This window comes from Myxine glutinosa, chromosome 4 (assembly GCF_964187855.1).
Source record: "Myxine glutinosa chromosome 4, kmMyxGlut1.1, whole genome shotgun sequence".
In the NCBI taxonomy this organism is placed as follows: domain Eukaryota; kingdom Metazoa; phylum Chordata; class Myxini; order Myxiniformes; family Myxinidae; genus Myxine; species Myxine glutinosa.
In genome coordinates, this window is record NC_136264.1 from 78169430 (window position 1) to 78186421 (window position 16992).

General features: G+C 50.1%; 3 protein-coding genes and 1 pseudogene across 3 annotated transcripts in view; 1 reads left to right on the forward strand and 3 right to left on the reverse strand.

Moving 5' to 3' along the window:
* LOC144891756 (uncharacterized) overlaps positions 1–16992 on the reverse strand; it is a 97640-nt gene that overhangs the window by 58466 nt on the left and 22182 nt on the right. The gene's annotated exons all lie outside the window — the stretch shown is intronic.
* Positions 1719–4594, forward strand: LOC144891755 (histone H4). The gene has a single exon (XM_078776031.1). The coding sequence runs from the start codon at positions 3742–3744 to the stop codon at positions 4051–4053; it is 312 nt and encodes a 103-aa protein (XP_078632157.1). The 5' UTR covers positions 1719–3741; the 3' UTR covers positions 4054–4594.
* LOC144891618 (histone H3) lies at positions 4603–5013 on the reverse strand. The gene has a single exon (XM_078775254.1). The coding sequence runs from the start codon at positions 5011–5013 to the stop codon at positions 4603–4605; it is 411 nt and encodes a 136-aa protein (XP_078631380.1).
* The window catches only part of LOC137424868 (uncharacterized), a 114386-nt pseudogene continuing 103174 nt past the window's right edge, over positions 5781–16992 (reverse strand).

Consider the following 16992-nt stretch of genomic DNA (forward strand, 5'->3'; position numbering starts at 1 on the left):
TCTGGGGGTTGAGTTATCGGGGTTGTTTCTCCAAATTGGCCGGCAAAGAAAGTTTTCGCTGGGTTCAAACTTTCTTTCTTGAAGGGGGGGAGTGTTACATATTACCATTCAGGTCTTTGCTTATCCGTGTGTAGTATATTAAGTTGTGGTGTAGTTGTTGTGGTTGGAGGGTCAGGAGCCCTTCGGAGGGAGTGGCCGGAAACGGAAGTGGCCGGAAACGGAAGTGGCCGGAAACGGGAGAAGAAAAGACACGAGGAGAAGAAAGGACGGTTCATCTTCTTCCTCGCCCCGCGACGACGAGAAGGTGGAATCGACCTTGCGCTGCGCGGAACAAAGAGGCGTTCCGAAACCCGTTTGGCGAGAGGAGTTACCTGGACGCGTAATTACCTTTTGACACGTCAAGTCCCCGTGAGTTCGTGCACGGAACCAAGCGGTCGCACAGGGGGCCGCGCGCGCGCGTTGCAAACCGCTCTTGGTTTGGCCCCGTCTACAAGGACGCGTACGGGTCGCACGTTGAGCCTCGCTCGCGTTGCAAACCGCGTTTGGTTTTTGCCCCGTCTACAAGGACGCGTACGGGTCGCACGTGGAGCCTCGCTCGCGTTGCAAACCGCGTTTGGTTTTGCCCCGTTGCTTGGCAAGGAGGTGCGCTGCAACAGCTGTCCCCGGTACGAGACGGCACGTTGGAGCACGTCCGCCCGGGGTTCGTTCAACCGCCCGGGTGCGGAGACGAGAGACATTGTGGGAGACATTGACCACGGAGGGAGTCAGGAGTGGGGCTCACGTGAGGAATATATAAGATGGCCATCTTAGAGTTTGTGTAGATGAGTATACCTTTGTAATATTGACTGTGCATTGTTGATGGTTGTTGATTGCTCAAAGAATATATTATTGATTATTCCGGATCCTTGGTGTGGGGTTTCTTCTTGACCGGAATTCATATTGATTGCGTTACGAAAGCGAATAAACCATATATCTTTCTGGCGGGGTCCCTCCCACGGTCCGGGGGATCACCCAGACCAGGTAGTTACCGGGAGGACCACGTAACAGTACGCAGATGCGGCCTTATCTTGTCTTTGTCGTCTTGGTGGCTGCCGTCCAACACCGCTCCTTCCGGCCCGATCGCACACCACGAGGTCCCTCGCTCCAAGTCCCACAAGGCCTCTTAGGACCGAGCACCACGCACCAAGCACCGATCACCACGAGGTCAACAGCAGGACAGCGAGCTCCACTCGGGCTACACCTCAGCCCAACTCGGGTCGGGATCTCTGAACGACTCGACCGGGCTGCTAAAAATAACTCCCTATGGCTCAACTGCCAACTCTGCGAACTGCGCACTGCGAACGGCCAACGCAACTCGGGCTCTCTCTCCTCGTGCTGAACTCAGGATCTCAACTCGACTCGGGTGCACACAAACTCTTGACTCAGACCTCACTCAACGTGCTGAACTCTCTACTCAACTGCCGAAAATGGCGTCCGGGCCTCGGTAATATCTCCGGCCGATGACGTCACATTGGCGCACTGCTCTGCCAATCAGAGCCTCCCCGGCTCGCCGGCTTGTCCAGGGGCACGCCCACTGCGCCACTGCCACTCCTGTCCCCGATTCCGTGGTCACCGCACGTTCTATGCAAGGTGGGTAGGCCTCTCGGAGGTGTAAATGGTGGCGGCCAATTGTGGTGGTGTTCCAGCCTGATTTCTTTCTAAGTCATGTCAGGGGGAAAGGCGTCATTTAGTGTTGTACTAAAGGTCCTAACTAATGTTTATGTGGTCTGCAGTGCCATAATGGACAAAGGTTTGACTACTAGGTGAGACATACAAGGGCTCTACTGATTAACCCCTACACTAACTATCACACGAATCTCCTGGCAGATTCACAATTACACACCTTAACCGACAAAACACCTAAACATGGACTTATTACAGGAAGTGTTCCTTATCGCGACATCTCGAAGCATGTTACCTACTCAGATCTACTCTGCTCTACATTTTGCTCTACCACATTCGTCACAGTATTTATAACTTCGGGGTCGTTTGCGTTTGTTGTTTATTTTGACAAAGTTCTGCAGTTGTGTTCAGATGAAATCGTCGTAAATTACTGACGAACTTAAACCTCATTTGACAAGATTCTGTGTTTCTTTGAGAGAAAGCGAAGCGACCGTAGGAGCGAGTGCAGTTGCACATTGTCAAAGCGAAAGGGCAACGTGCGAATGAGCAGCAAGAGGTGAAAAGGCAAAGCGCCCACGCGCGGACGTGGTAGAAATCATCAAGGAAGCACACTTTCTCCTCGAGAAAATAAGGAAGTGTATGAGGCAACGTGCAAAGGTGAAAGAACAAATAGTCACGTCGAGCTCTCCACCAATATAAAGCCTCAGTACCACCACAATCCATACAGGTTTCAGAATCAAACGGTGTGGTCATGTCTAGTCAGGGCCCTAAGGGATATTTTGTTTCTTCAAATTCTTCTTCAGTTCAAATTCTTCCAAAAGCACCAAATTTGGCCCAGATGTTGCCCATGCCATACTCTTTCGATTTTAGACGGGCGCCCCCCCCCTCCCCCCCGGGGGGCCCATATTGGCGAAATAATAAATGGCCGCCACCCGGATTAGAGGAAAATCAGTTAAATAACCAAAGGGGTTGGAATCATGATACCACTTTTTAGGGGTTTTCGAGGTCGAGGAATCCAATTATGATGTTATTTTGATGATTCGAGGTCAAGGTCATCCCTCAAGGTCATCTTAAAGGTCATTTTGAGTCAAACATTTCGGTTTTTGAGTTTTTTGTCAAGATTTACGTGAGGTTCACCATTTTATGTTTCTGGGTTGGGTAATCGAACTCTGACCTTATTTTTGACAATTAGAGGAAATATTTACATGTCTATTTCCTAATTTTCAGGCATATGCAGTTCATCAGTCTAATTACAAAGGTACGGATTTTGATGTTTTATGAACTGTATGCCATATCCTTGTGTTTAATTTTTGTGCGATCATGATCCGGGTTCATGTATACATGTCATAAATATGACGTCATAGGTCATGTGACCTGGCGGCCATATTGGATTTTATGAAAACCTTTAAAATGGATCCCTGCCTTCATTTTTCGATCGATTCATTTTGAACTTTGACCACTTATAGTACGCCATGTGATTGGATGCATATCCTAATTATGACGTCATAGGTCAGGTGACGTGGTGGGATGGACCGGTGTGGTCCCCGGATCATAACGCCCTTGGCGCCCGTCAAAAATCGAGAGTATGGCATGGGCAACATCTGCGCCAAATTTGATGCTTTTGGAAGAATTTGAACCAAAATATCCCTAAGGGCCCTGACTACAGGTGATGTGAGCGCGCATTGTTATTTGCCAAAATTCTGCAGTTCAAGTTGTGTTCAGAATTAAATCGTCGTGAATTACTGCATTATTTAAACCTTATTTGACAGGATTACGTGTTTACTTGAGTGAAAGCGAAGGGACAGTGAAAGCCAGTGCAGTTGCAGATGGTCAAAGCGAAAGGACGACGTGCGCATGCGCGGAACGAGAGGTGAAAGGGGAAAAGGCACAAACGCGGACGTGGTGGAAATCACCAAGGAAACTGCAGAGAAAATAATTAAATGACGGAGGAATCGTGGAAGGGTCAAAGAGCAAATGGTAAAATCGAGTTCCCACCAATAGAAACCTCTATCACGACCATATAAAGACAGGAATGCTCGTGGTTTCGTTTATTCAGCTTTGGATTCAACTGCTGTCGTCATGTCTGGTCGTGGTAAAGGAGGAAAGGGTCTCGGGAAAGGAGGTGCTAAGCGTCATCGCAAGGTGCTGCGTGATAACATCCAGGGAATCACGAAGCCTGCTATTCGTCGCCTTGCTCGTCGTGGTGGGGTAAAGCGCATCTCGGGTCTCATCTACGAGGAAACCCGTGGAGTTCTCAAGGTGTTCCTGGAAAATGTTATCCGCGATGCTGTTACCTACACGGAGCACGCCAAGCGCAAGACCGTTACTGCCATGGATGTGGTGTACGCTTTGAAGCGCCAGGGCCGCACACTCTACGGTTTCGGTGGTTAAACATTCTGGGGGTGGTGTTCATCAACAGCAACAAAACGGCTCTTTTCAGAGCCACCAACTCGTTCATGAAGGAGCTTCACGCGACTTGAACTTTGTATCATGTATTCTTTGGCACCAGAAATGCAATGTTTATGGCAGAGTTTATATTATTATTTTGGGATTGAGATGAACGGGTCAAATAATATATGATACGGTTACAATAAAAAAATGTGTATTTTAACATGAGCCACCTTGCAAGTGACATGACACATGATGCCCAACAATTGTCACTTCACAATCCTTTGGGGGTTCATTGAAACATTGTGAAACCCCATTCCCTGAAGACAGCCAACCTCCACCGTCTTGTTCCACGTTTCCATTTGTCTTTATAAAAAGAGCATCATAAAACGTATTTCCTTCCGACCCGTAGACACATTAGAAACGCACAAAAGGTCGTGATAGGTGGCGAGTTTGGTGAACGGTCGATTACTCTCAAGAAAGGTGTGGCTCTGAAAAGAGCCGTTGGGTGGTGTGGTGCGGAAGCTGTGCACAAGACCTTGGATCAGCGGGTTAAGCTCGCTCCCCGCGGATACGTCGTGCCAGCTGGATGTCCTTGGGCATGATGGTGACACGTTTGGCGTGAATCGCGCACAAATTAGTGTCCTCAAACAGCCCAACGAGGTAGGCCTCGCTCGCCTCCTGCAGCGCCATCACTGCGGAGCTCTGGAATCGCAAATCGGTCTTGAAATCCTGTGCGATTTCACGGACGAGGCGCTGAAACGGCAGCTTGCGAATGAGCAGCTCCGTGGACTTTTGGTAGCGCCGGATCTCGCGCAGCGCCACAGTTCCTGGACGGTAACGATGCGGCTTTTTCACGCCACCGGTGGCTGGAGCACTTTTCCGTGCCGCCTTTGTCGCCAACTGCTTTCGGGGAGCTTTTCCACCAGTCGATTTACGGGCGGTTTGCTTCGTACGAGCCATCGTGACCGGCAAAAATCAACACAAAACAAAACAACAGCGAATGAAACATGAGAAATGCACGGTCTGATTTTGTTTGCGCCGCGAGACGCTTCGGCCGTTCGCCATTGGCTGGCACAAATGTGAAATTTCAGCGGGTTAAGAAAATTTCACTTTAAGGTTAAGAAAAAAACGAAAAATTTCACGTTTGTTATTGGCTGCGTCAAACACTCTCCCATTCGCTGAAGAATTAATCCCCGCCTCACTCTCTATCCATTGGTCGAAACTTCACTCTCCCCTCTCCATTGGCTCAAATCCGAGCCCGATGTGATCCGCTCCGTGAGGGAAAGCTCCGTCCGCCCTCCTTTGCTCGTTTTTCCCACCAATATCTATCCTGGGCTCCTTTGGGCCTGTTCAACATTTCTTCAAACGTGAAGAAGCAAAAGGCATATCCATGCCGAATAATTGTGAGTGTTTGTCTTGTAATACTAAAAATTTCACAATTCTACTCTATTCGAATTCAAAATTTGGTAGTTTGTCGAGGTGGCGTCGCCAGGTAATACATTTTTACATTCAGGAACTGCAGTCTGTAAATAATGCTTTTCCCCCTATTTCCCGATCTGTACGTTGTTTGTAAAAATGGGTTTTGATTTGTGAGTTTGATAAAAATGAATTTGTAAAAAAAATACACAGCAAAGAGTTTTGTGTAAAACACGGATCGTGTATCGCTGATGCTGCTGCCGTTGTGGTCGGGCTGACGAGCTCTTGGGCCTTGTGTGAGGCGAAGCCGTTTACTTTCCCTTGCTTTTCTTGGGGAGCAGCACGGCCTGGATGTTCGGCAGTACACCACCTTGCGCGATCGTCACCCCGCCCAACAGTTTGTTCAGCTCCTCATCGTTGCGGATGGCGAGCTGTAAATGACGCGGGATGATGCGCGATTTCTTGTTATCTCGTGCAGCGTTACCGGTGAGCTCCAGGATCTCTGCAGACAAGTACTCGAGCACAGCCGCCAGATAGACGGGAGCGCCGGCACCGATGCGCTCGGCGTAATTGCCTTTGCGAAGATGTCTGTGGACACGACCCACGGGAAACTGCAGCCCAGCACGGGAAGAACGAGACTTGGCCTTAGCACGAGTCTTTCCACCGCCCTTACCACGTCCCGCCATGATGTTTGTACACTGGAGTAAACATTTTCAAACACGTCGGATTTCTGAATATAGTAACACACGATAAGCCGTTGCGAACAGGTATCTTTTGAAACGAAAATAGGATCAGGAATGCCCCACGCCTACATTTTATCCAACCAATGGGTGGACAGCTTTGGCCGAGCCTCACAAATCCACGTCCCACGTCCAATGCTGGTGTGATCCACATTTTTGCATATTTACCCTTTTTTCAAAGGGCTTCGTTCACCCTCTGTTTCTATTCTTCGCATCGGTATTTGCATTTGTTCTCTCGCTGTACTATTGTCTTCATCTCAGCTCATCATACCCTCGAATCCTCCCAAGCCAGAAACTAAAACTAAACAGTTGTGTAATGGTGAGAGCATCTGCTCGGGTTGGACGGTTGGTGTTTCGAACGACAGCATAGTTACACCAAAGACATCTAGCATATAGTTATACCAAAGACAGGAGGGATTTGAATGGGGGGATTTAATGGGAAATATTTGAACACGACGACTGTGTGTCCACCGGTTAAAATATCTGAACGACTGATGACTGTTATGTTATGTGTTACCTCCCCAAACTCCGGTTACGGTGCCCCTCAGAGTCTCTAGAGGGAATGCGGCAGAAAGATTTGTTATTTAGAGTGTTCTAATAAACCATGGCAAAACCACACCAATGCAATTGTGGAGAATAAACAAGTCATTGTATTGTTATGAATTTTAGGGTAGGGACATATATAGATTGAGGTAGATCTGCATAGGTAGGTGCTCCGATGATCATGGGTAACAAGAACCACCTCGATGTAAATAAGTAGAGGACCTGTCTAGCCCATATGTCGGATTAAGTGTATCTTCGTCCCCATTACGAGGAATGGGGCAGGTTAAGTAGTTGTAGGGTTTATGCTAATTACCCGGTGTGTCAAACCTGTGATCATACCTGTGTCCCGTATAGCAACGCACTATAGACATTAGATAGGCTCAATAGTAACACCACACAAACACTACTTAAATCCCCCCCTCCGCCACAACAACCATAAACCCACCGGAAGCCAGTTTGGGGAACGGCCGATGCAGCTCCATCCAGCCACAACACCAGCTTGCACAGTAACACTCATTGCTTAGGCAGGCTGAGGCCACGCCCACCTTGCGAAGGATTGGTAGAAGTAAGACACCACAGGACGAGGGCCGCCGATTGGCGGCGTGGGAGAGGACTGGTGATTGGTCAGGGCAAAAGCAAGAAGCAGCTCGCTGAGTGGTGAAGCAAGACCGAAGGAAGCGACAAATTGGCCATCAAACGAATGGCATGTGTTACGTGGTCCCCTCGGTGAATACCTGGTCTCGGTGACCCCCGGACCGTGAGAGGAACTTCGCCAGAAAGCTGTATTATATATGCGCTTTCGCCACGCAATCCATATGAATTTCACCCAAGAGACAACTGATGTTCAAGGATATATTTCAATGGTAATGATACCATACAATTTCAATGATACAACCACGGAGATTTTCCCCGAGCAATCAACAATACACAACCATCAACAATTCCCAACCCACAATCAATTCCCTATGATTAAGATGGCCATCTTATATACGTGTGTCCTGGTGAGAACTCACGACCCCCTTTTGGTCTCGGTCCCGCACAATGTCTCTGGGCCCCTCCTGACCAAGATGATGGTCGGCGTCGCCGCACTCGGGCGGTTGAACGAACCCCGGGTGGACGTGTTTCCACCGGGCAGGTATCGTACCAGGCACCCCGGCTACAGCCCCTCCTGGCCACGCGAAGCGGGGACGGGAAAGCAAGCCAAAAGCCCCACGCCGCTTGCCAGGCGTGTTAGGCCCCAACGGGCGACCCGTACGCATCTTTTTAGACGGTGTCGCGAACGGCGCCAAACACTGGGTCGGTGCACGGCCCTATCTGTCCCTATCTACTATCCAGCGATCCCACAGCCAAGGGAACGGGCTTGGTGGAATCAGTGGGGAAAGAAAACCCTTTTGAGCTTGACTCTAGCCCGACTCTGTGAAGGGACTTGAGAGGCCGCAGGCACTCAATAGGGCTGGACCCGTGAAATTTCAGGGATTTTTGGTAAAATTACCTCAGGGTAAAGTTACATAGGCAAACACCGTGTTAAATTTCCGTCGCCGGAGGACTCTATTTCTTATTGCGAAATTCTCTAAGACTTCGCCTCTGGGAGTTATTGAAAATATTAACTTATATAAAAATTAGTTTTCTAAGACTGAAGTGCAGTGACGTCATCACGCCCTTAGTTTTCTAAGACTGAAGCGCAGTGACGTCATCACGCCCCCACCATGAGTGTCATTCGAAGAAGATCGAGGAAGAAGAGCTCGGAGGTGGACTGGACACGAGGCGTAGCGGGCGCCATTTGGAAGAGCTGAGAGGACTCAGTCGGGATAGAGTGATCCTGAGTGAGTATATCAAGACAAGAACAAGATCTAGAAGGAGGTATGTACGGTGCGATTCATATAATATATTGTTTAGTTATCGTCGATGAGGAATTTGGGGTCGGAATGGGTGATCGGCCTGGGTGACTGGGTCTCGACTAGATGCTAGGCAGCACCTCATTTTGTCCAATAAAGTGGTTTTAAAATATTTTTTGATGGTTCCTATGCTTATCATTAGATGCATAACGTTCGTAGTGAGGTATAGATATATGGATTGACATCGGATGGCATGGGATTTGGGATTCAGGAACTCCGGGGTCTTTTCATTGGGAATATATGCGATTTGTTTTTGGGGGCCCTTAGAGCTAACGGAGGCTCGGATTTTAATTCTGATTCCGGATTTCGCAGTCGCTAGTACGTCTTAACACTCGACAGAAACTGGCCCCGCGAAATCTCCAGGATTTTCGGTAAAATTACTTCAGGGTAAATTTACATAGGAAAACACCATGCTAAATTTTCGTTGCCGAAGGACTTTAATTTTTGCGAAATTCATCCTGACTTCGCCTCTAGGAGGATACAGGGGTATCTGTGGATAACGGGAACCTTTATTTGGCGAAATTCGGACTGATATTGACCGAGTTATTCAAAATATTAACTTATATCAAATAAATCTTTTGTGATTTTGTATTTTGCGCACCTGTATCGTTGGAGGTATTGACTTATATAGGGTTGGTTTTCTAAAGCTTATATCAGAATATTAACTTATATCAAATGGGTCTTTTGAGGGGAAAGTGTGATGACGTCACCACGTCACGCGGCACGAATGCGCGCCTGTGTCGTTGGAGATACTGACTTCTATAGGGAGGCCCCATCACCCTCCCCCATCACCCTCCCCCATCACCCTGCCATCGCCCTCTCCCATCACCCTGCCATCACCCTCCCCCATCACCCTCTGCCATCACCCTCCCATCACCCTGCCATCACCCTCCCATCACCCTTTATTGGACCATTTGACTTCTGTAGGGTTGGTTTTCTAAGGTTTATATCAAAATATCAAATAAATCTTTTAAGGTGAAAGCGCGATGACGTCACCACGTCACGCGGCACGAATGCGCACCTGTGTCGTTGGAGGTATTGACTTATTTAGGGTTGGTTTTCTAAGGCTGTAGGCCGCACCTCATTTTGTCAAATAAAGTGGTATTCGGGTGGTTCCGGTATTTGGGAGGTATCACCCTCCCCCATCACCCTGCCATCACCCTCCCATCACCCTGCCATCACCCTCCCCCATCACCCTCTGCCATCACCCACTCCCACCACCCTCTCGTTGGAGGTATTGACTTATATAGGGTTGGTTCTCTAAGGCTGTAGGCCGCACCTCATTTTGTCGAATAAAGTGGTATGCGGGTGGTTCCGGTATTTGGGACCGCAGGGACGGAAAGTGCAGCCGGCCCGCTCTGAAGGTTCGGATCGGGACACCGGGATTCATTCCGGTCGCCCGGTCGGCCCTGAGGTGGGGGTGCGGGGCCTGTCACGGAACGTCAAAACAAACGGCCTGCCGGGGCCGCCCAAAAGTCGGGCGTGAGGGGCGCGTCCACTAATGGAACGCCTCTCGCTTCCCAGATCGAGGGCCACGTGGTCAGGAGAACCTCGTCCCTTCTGGTTGCCCTGCCATCCCACCGGGAGCGCTGGCAGGGTGTACTTCAAACTAAGCTTAAGTGTCAAGTGTTAAGTTCCTCCTTGCCCTCGCAAGGGAAAGGCTAGGGTCAAGCTCTTCCAAATTTCCAAACACTAGAAATCGGACATCTGAAATTAATTAATTAATTTGTTAACACATCTCAGTCGCCCGCGACCTCTCTAGCGCGGGCGTCGAACCAGTTCATTCCCGGTGCGGCCGGGCCGAATATCGGCCCGGACGTGGCTGAAGCCATTGATTCCGCCGTAGCCCGCTAACGCGTAGGCTCGCGCGTCCCCGGTCCGCCTGGGCTCCGCAGGTGTCCTACCGTGCCCGGCACTGCTGATCTCTCTTGCTTCCGGGAGTAGGTGCCGGTGCCCGGGGACGGAGTTCGCTGTCTAAACATGGTAGCGCTAGGCCAGTGGGACCGCCGGGACCCACGTGCACTCACAAGTTGTTCTGCGCGTGGGCGGCAGTATCAGACTGGGGCGCCCAAACGCTCCCCGGCTAAAGTTCATCCTGGAAGCGCCCACATTGTGCGGACAAACCAAGTCAAGGGCCACGTGGTCAGGAGAACCTCGTCCTTTCCGGTCACAACTGTGCCTATCGGCCGGCCTCGAAGACCGAAATTGTGACGGTGTCACCCGAAAAATCATGCAGCGAAAATGAATGAACTCATTCATTTCGTCATCTAAACAGTGACGCGCATGAAGGGATGAACGAGATCCTCACTGTCCCTATCTACTATCCAGCGAAACCACAACCAAGGGAATGGGCTTGGCGGAATCAGTGGGGAAAGAAAACCCTTTTGAGCTTGACGCTAGCCCGACTCTGTGAAGGGACTTGAGAGGCCGTAGGCACTCAATAGGGCTGGACCCGTGAAATTTCGGCGATTTTTGGTAAAATTACCTCAGGGTAAAGTTACATAGGGAAACACCGTGTTAAATTTCCGTCGCCGAAGGACTCTATTTCTTATTGCGAAATTCTCTAAGACTTCGCCTCTAGGAGTTAATGAAAATATTAACTTATATAAAAATTAGTTTTCTAAGACTGAAACGCAGTGACGTCATCACACCCCCACCATGAGTGTCAAAGGTCGTTTGAAGAAGAAGAGCTCGGAGTTGGACTGGACACGAGGCGCAGCGGACGCCATTTGGAAGAGCTGAGAGGACTCAGTCGTGATAGAGTGAGCCTGAGTGAGTATATCAAGACAAGAACAAGATCTAGAAGGAGGTATGTACGGTGCGATTCATATAATATATTGTTTAGTTATCGTCGATGAGGAATTTGGGGTCGGAATGGGTGATCGGCCTGGGTGACTGGGTCTCGACTAGATGCTAGGCCGCACCTCATTTTGTCCAATAAAGTGGTTTTAAAATATTTTTTGATGGTTATTATGCTTATCATTAGATGCATAACGTTCGTAGGGAGGTATAGATATATGGATTGACATCGGATGGCATGGGATTTGGGATTTAGGAACTCCGGGGTCTTTTCATTGGGAATATATGCGATTTGTTTTGGGGGGCCCTTAGAGCTAACGGAGGCTCGGATTTTAATTCTGATTCCGGATTTCGCAGTCGCTAGTACGTCTTAACACTCGACAGAAACTGGCCCCGCCAAATCTCCAGGATTTTCGGTAAAATTACTTCAGGGTAAATTTACATAGGAAAACACCATGCTAAATTTTCGTTGCCGAAGGACTTTAATTTTTGCGAAATTCATCCTGACTTCGCCTCTAGGAGGATACAGGGGTATCTGTGGATAACGGGAACCTTTATTTGGCGAAATTCGGACTGATATTGACCGAGTTATTCAAAATATTAACTTATATCAAATAAATCTTTTGTGATTTTGTATTTTGCGCACCTGTATCGTTGGAGGTATTGACTTATATAGGTTTGGTTTTCTAAAGCTTATATCAGAATATTAACTTATATCAAATGGGTCTTTCGAGGGGAAAGTGTGATGACGTCACCACGTCACGCGGCACGAATGCGCGCCTGTGTCGTTGGAGATACTGACTTCTATAGGGAGGCCCCATCACCCTCCCCCATCACCCTCCCCCATCACCCTGCCATCACCCTCCCATCACCCTGCCATCACCCTCCCCCATCACCCTCTGCCATCACCCTCCCATCACCCTGCCATCACCCTCCCATCACCCTGCCATCACCCTCCCATCACCCTCCCCCATCACCCTCTGCCATCACCCTCCCATCACCCTGCCATCACCCTCCCATCACCCTGCCATCACCCTGCCATCACCCTCCCACCACCCTGCCGTCACCCTCCCACCACCCTCCCATCACCCTGCCATCACCTTCCCATCACCCTTTATTGGACCATTTGACTTCTGTAGGGTTGGTTTTCTAAGGTTTATATCAAAATATCAAATAAATCTTTTAAGGTGAAAGCGCGATGACGTCACCACGTCACGCGGCACGAATGCGCACCTGTGTCGTTGGAGGTATTGACTTATTTAGGGTTGGTTTTCTAAGGCTGTAGGCCGCACCTCATTTTGTCAAATAAAGTGGTATTCGGGTGGTTCCGGTATTTGGGACCGCAGGGACGGAAAGTGCAGGTACGGGGTGCTTGGCACTCCCCAGCCGGCCCGCTCTGAAGGTTCGGATCGGGACACCGGGATTCATTCCGGTCGCCCGGTCGGCCCTGAGGTGGGGGTGCGGGGCCTGTCACGGAACGTCAAAACAAACGGCCTGCCGGGGCCGCCCAAAAGTCGGGCGTGAGGGGCGCGTCCACTAATGGAACGCCTCTCGCTTCCCAGATCGAGGGCCACGTGGTCAGGAGAACCTCGTCCCTTCTGGTTGCCCTGCCATCCCACCGGGAGCGCTGGCAGGGTGTACTTCAAACTAAGCTTAAGTGTCAAGTGTTAAGTTCCTCCTTGCCCTCGCAAGGGAAAGGCTAGGGTCAAGCTCTTCCAAATTTCCAAACACTAGAAATCGGACATCTGAAATTAATTAATTAATTTGTTAACACATCTCAGTCGCCCGCGACCTCTCTAGCGCGGGCGTCGAACCAGTTCATTCCCGGTGCGGCCGGGCCGAATATCGGCCCGGACGTGGCTGAAGCCATTGATTCCGCCGTAGCCCGCTAACGCGTAGGCTCGCGCGTCCCCGGTCCGCCTGGGCTCCGCAGGTGTCCTACCGTGCCCGGCACTGCTGATCTCTCTTGCTTCCGGGAGTAGGTGCCGGTGCCCGGGGACGGAGTTCGCTGTCTAAACATGGTAGCGCTAGGCCAGTGGGACCGCCGGGACCCACGTGCACTCACAAGTTGTTCTGCGCGTGGGCGGCAGTATCAGACTGGGGCGCCCAAACGCTCCCCGGCTAAAGTTCATCCTGGAAGCGCCCACATTGTGCGGACAAACCAAGTCAAGGGCCACGTGGTCAGGAGAACCTCGTCCTTTCCGGTCACAACTGTGCCTATCGGCCGGCCTCGAAGACCGAAATTGTGACGGTGTCACCCGAAAAATCATGCAGCGAAAATGAATGAACTCATTCATTTCGTCATCTAAACAGTGACGCGCATGAAGGGATGAACGAGATCCTCACTGTCCCTATCTACTATCCAGCGAAACCACAACCAAGGGAATGGGCTTGGCGGAATCAGTGGGGAAAGAAAACCCTTTTGAGCTTGACGCTAGCCCGACTCTGTGAAGGGACTTGAGAGGCCGTAGGCACTCAATAGGGCTGGACCCGTGAAATTTCGGCGATTTTTGGTAAAATTACCTCAGGGTAAAGTTACATAGGGAAACACCGTGTTAAATTTCCGTCGCCGAAGGACTCTATTTCTTATTGCGAAATTCTCTAAGACTTCGCCTCTAGGAGTTAATGAAAATATTAACTTATATAAAAATTAGTTTTCTAAGACTGAAACGCAGTGACGTCATCACACCCCCACCATGAGTGTCAAAGGTCGTTTGAAGAAGAAGAGCTCGGAGTTGGACTGGACACGAGGCGCAGCGGACGCCATTTGGAAGAGCTGAGAGGACTCAGTCGTGATAGAGTGAGCCTGAGTGAGTATATCAAGACAAGAACAAGATCTAGAAGGAGGTATGTACGGTGCGATTCATATAATATATTGTTTAGTTATCGTCGATGAGGAATTTGGGGTCGGAATGGGTGATCGGCCTGGGTGACTGGGTCTCGACTAGATGCTAGGCCGCACCTCATTTTGTCCAATAAAGTGGTTTTAAAATATTTTTTGATGGTTATTATGCTTATCATTAGATGCATAACGTTCGTAGGGAGGTATAGATATATGGATTGACATCGGATGGCATGGGATTTGGGATTTAGGAACTCCGGGGTCTTTTCATTGGGAATATATGCGATTTGTTTTGGGGGGCCCTTAGAGCTAACGGAGGCTCGGATTTTAAATCTGATTCCGGATTTCGCAGTCGCTAGTACGTCTTAACACTCGACAGAAACTGGCCCCGCCAAATCTCCAGGATTTTCGGTAAAATTACTTCAGGGTAAATTTACATAGGAAAACACCATGCTAAATTTTCGTTGCCGAAGGACTTTAATTTTTGCGAAATTCATCCTGACTTCGCCTCTAGGAGGATACAGGGGTATCTGTGGATAACGGGAACCTTTATTTGGCGAAATTCGGACTGATATTGACCGAGTTATTCAAAATATTAACTTATATCAAATAAATCTTTTGTGATTTTGTATTTTGCGCACCTGTATCGTTGGAGGTATTGACTTATATAGGTTTGGTTTTCTAAAGCTTATATCAGAATATTAACTTATATCAAATGGGTCTTTCGAGGGGAAAGTGTGATGACGTCACCACGTCACGCGGCACGAATGCGCGCCTGTGTCGTTGGAGATACTGACTTCTATAGGGAGGCCCCATCACCCTCCCCCATCACCCTCCCCCATCACCCTGCCATCACCCTCCCATCACCCTGCCATCACCCTCCCCCATCACCCTCTGCCATCACCCTCCCATCACCCTGCCATCACCCTCCCATCACCCTGCCATCACCCTCCCATCACCCTCCCCCATCACCCTCTGCCATCACCCTCTGCCATCACCCTCCCATCACCCTGCCATCACCCTCCCATCACCCTGCCATCACCCTGCCATCACCCTCCCACCACCCTGCCGTCACCCTCCCACCACCCTCCCATCACCCTGCCATCACCTTCCCATCACCCTTTATTGGACCATTTGACTTCTGTAGGGTTGGTTTTCTAAGGTTTATATCAAAATATCAAATAAATCTTTTAAGGTGAAAGCGCGATGACGTCACCACGTCACGCGGCACGAATGCGCACCTGTGTCGTTGGAGGTATTGACTTATTTAGGGTTGGTTTTCTAAGGCTGTAGGCCGCACCTCATTTTGTCAAATAAAGTGGTATTCGGGTGGTTCCGGTATTTGGGACCGCAGGGACGGAAAGTGCAGGTACGGGGTGCTTGGCACTCCCCAGCCGGCCCGCTCTGAAGGTTCGGATCGGGACACCGGGATTCATTCCGGTCGCCCGGTCGGCCCTGAGGTGGGGGTGCGGGGCCTGTCACGGAACGTCAAAACAAACGGCCTGCCGGGGCCGCCCAAAAGTCGGGCGTGAGGGGCGCGTCCACTAATGGAACGCCTCTCGCTTCCCAGATCGAGGGCCACGTGGTCAGGAGAACCTCGTCCCTTCTGGTTGCCCTGCCGTCCCACCGGGAGCGCTGGCAGGGTGTACTTCAAACTAAGCTTAAGTGTCAAGTGTTAAGTTCCTCCTTGCCCTCGCAAGGGAAAGGCTAGGGTCAAGCTCTTCCAAATTTCCAAACACTAGAAATCGGACGTCTCAAATTAATTAATTATTTGTTGAAACATCTCAGTCGCCCGCGACCTCTCTAGCGCGGGCGTCGAACCAGTTCATTTCCGGTGCGACCGGGCCGAGTATCGGCCCGGCCGTGGCCGAAGCCGTTGATTCCGCCGTAGCACGCTAACGCGTAGGCTCGCGCGCCCCTGGCCCGCCGGGGCTCCGCGGGTGTCCTACTGTGCCTGGCTTGCCGGTGCCCGGGGACGGATCGCGCTGTCTAAACATGGTAGCGCTAGGCCAGTGGGACCGCCGGTGGGCTCGGCCAGTGGGACGATATGCACGTTTGCTATTGGCTGACACGATATGCACGTTTGCTATTGGCTACCACGATATGCACGTTTGCTATTGGCTACCACGATTTGCACGTTTGCTATTGGCTACCACGATTTGCACGTTTGCTATTGGCTGACACGATATGCACGTTTGCTTTTGGCTGACACGATATGCACGTTTGCTTTTGGCTACCACGATATGCACGTTTGCTATTGGCTACCACGATTTGTACGTTTGCTTTTGGCTGACACGATATGCACGTTTGCTATTGGCTGACACGATATGCACGTTTGCTATTGGCTGACACGATATGCACGTTTGCTATTGGCTGACACGATATGCACGTTTTGCTTTTGGCTGACACGCTATGCACGTTTTGCTTTTGGCTGACACGATATGCACGTTTGCTATTGGCTGCCACGATATGCACGTTTGCTTTTGGCTGACACGATATGCACGTTTGCTATTGGCTGACACGATATGCACGTTTGCTTTTGGCTGACACGATATGCACGTTTGCTATTGGCTGACACGATATGCACGTTTGCTATTGGCTACCACGATATGCACGTTTGCTATTGGCTGCCACGATATGCACGTTTGCTATTGGCTGCCACGATATGCACGTTTGCTATTGGCTGCCACGATTTGCACGTTTG